Source organism: Seriola lalandi, unplaced genomic scaffold (assembly GCF_002814215.2).
Source record: "Seriola lalandi dorsalis isolate HSWRI2012SDOR001 ecotype SW California unplaced genomic scaffold, Sedor1 jcf7180001980139, whole genome shotgun sequence".
NCBI classification, from domain to species: Eukaryota; Metazoa; Chordata; class Actinopteri; order Carangiformes; family Carangidae; genus Seriola; species Seriola lalandi.
In genome coordinates this window covers 1-935 of record NW_019450805.1, presented here as the reverse complement: position 1 = coordinate 935, position 935 = coordinate 1, and the positions used below count along the sequence as shown (strand labels likewise).

Here is a 935-nt window from a genome sequence, read left to right as displayed (position 1 = left end):
CTCGGCCGCTTGTGGTCGACATCTAACGTTTCGGAACTTTGTCGTCTTTGTTCGCCTTGTTTTCCCTCCAGGGTTTGAAGTCGTCACTGACTGACTACAAAGCCGCCACATACATGATCGTGTGCCAGCTGGCGGTGAAGGTGGTGATGGAGGCGAGTCTGGTCGACAGCCTCTCCGTGCACATCAGCAAGTCTCTAGTCAAAGAGCCCGTTCTGGCCAAGGAGGGTCTGGGCTGCCTCATCGTGCTGCTGCAGAACCAGAAGGAGGGAGCCGCTGGACCCAGGTAGGCACCAGGTTTCTGCCGCCGCCCTCGTGGTCCAGGTGGCTGATGGGATGTGTAGTGACCTGACTGCGTTTCCTCCTGTGTTTAGAGCTTTTGGCCGTCTGTGCTCGATGCCGGCGCTGGTCTCCACGCTGCAGGTCATGGCAGCCGCTCATGATGTCAGTCCTCTGCTGCGTTACCTGCTGCCTTACCTGATCCACAATGTGTTCACCAGCAGCTCAGGTGAGACCTGGAACCACATGACAAACTCTTCACAGGGCAGAGAGAGAGAGAGAGAGCGAGAGAGAGAGAGAGAGAGGGTTTACCTGCTGTTCTCTGTCACAGGTGAGACGGAGACGGATGAGCTCGGCATGTTGGAGTCCCTCCTGAAGTCTGTCCCTCTCACCAAAGGCCTGGACCAAACAGTGGCTCGGTAAACTCCCCTCACCCTTCATCCACATTAACGCTTATTCAGGACATCACAGCTCTGGCTTAGATTCTCTGTCCACACTTCCTGCTGTATTTTAGCCGAAACAATCACAAAAATAGCCTGTGAACTCCTGGAGGGACTGATTAGTATGTGTCAAGTATCGTCTTCAGCTGGGCCAGTAAATCACCTCAATACTTAAGCAAAGGTTAGGGCTAACGGGCTGAGGTTAGTCCTAGGGTTAGC

The 935-nt window shown here is 54.3% G+C and overlaps 1 protein-coding gene across 1 annotated transcript; it reads left to right on the top strand.

Annotated features, from left to right (window-relative positions):
- Positions 1-71: 71 nt before the first annotated feature.
- Positions 72-695, top strand: LOC111658652 (HEAT repeat-containing protein 1-like; the record flags this gene model as incomplete). The annotated part of the gene is made up of 3 exons (XM_087175002.1): positions 72-283; positions 372-512; positions 615-695. Coding segments are annotated over 3 exons (434 nt in total), but the record flags the coding sequence as incomplete, so codon positions are not given.
- Between the last annotated feature and the right edge of the window lie 240 nt (positions 696-935).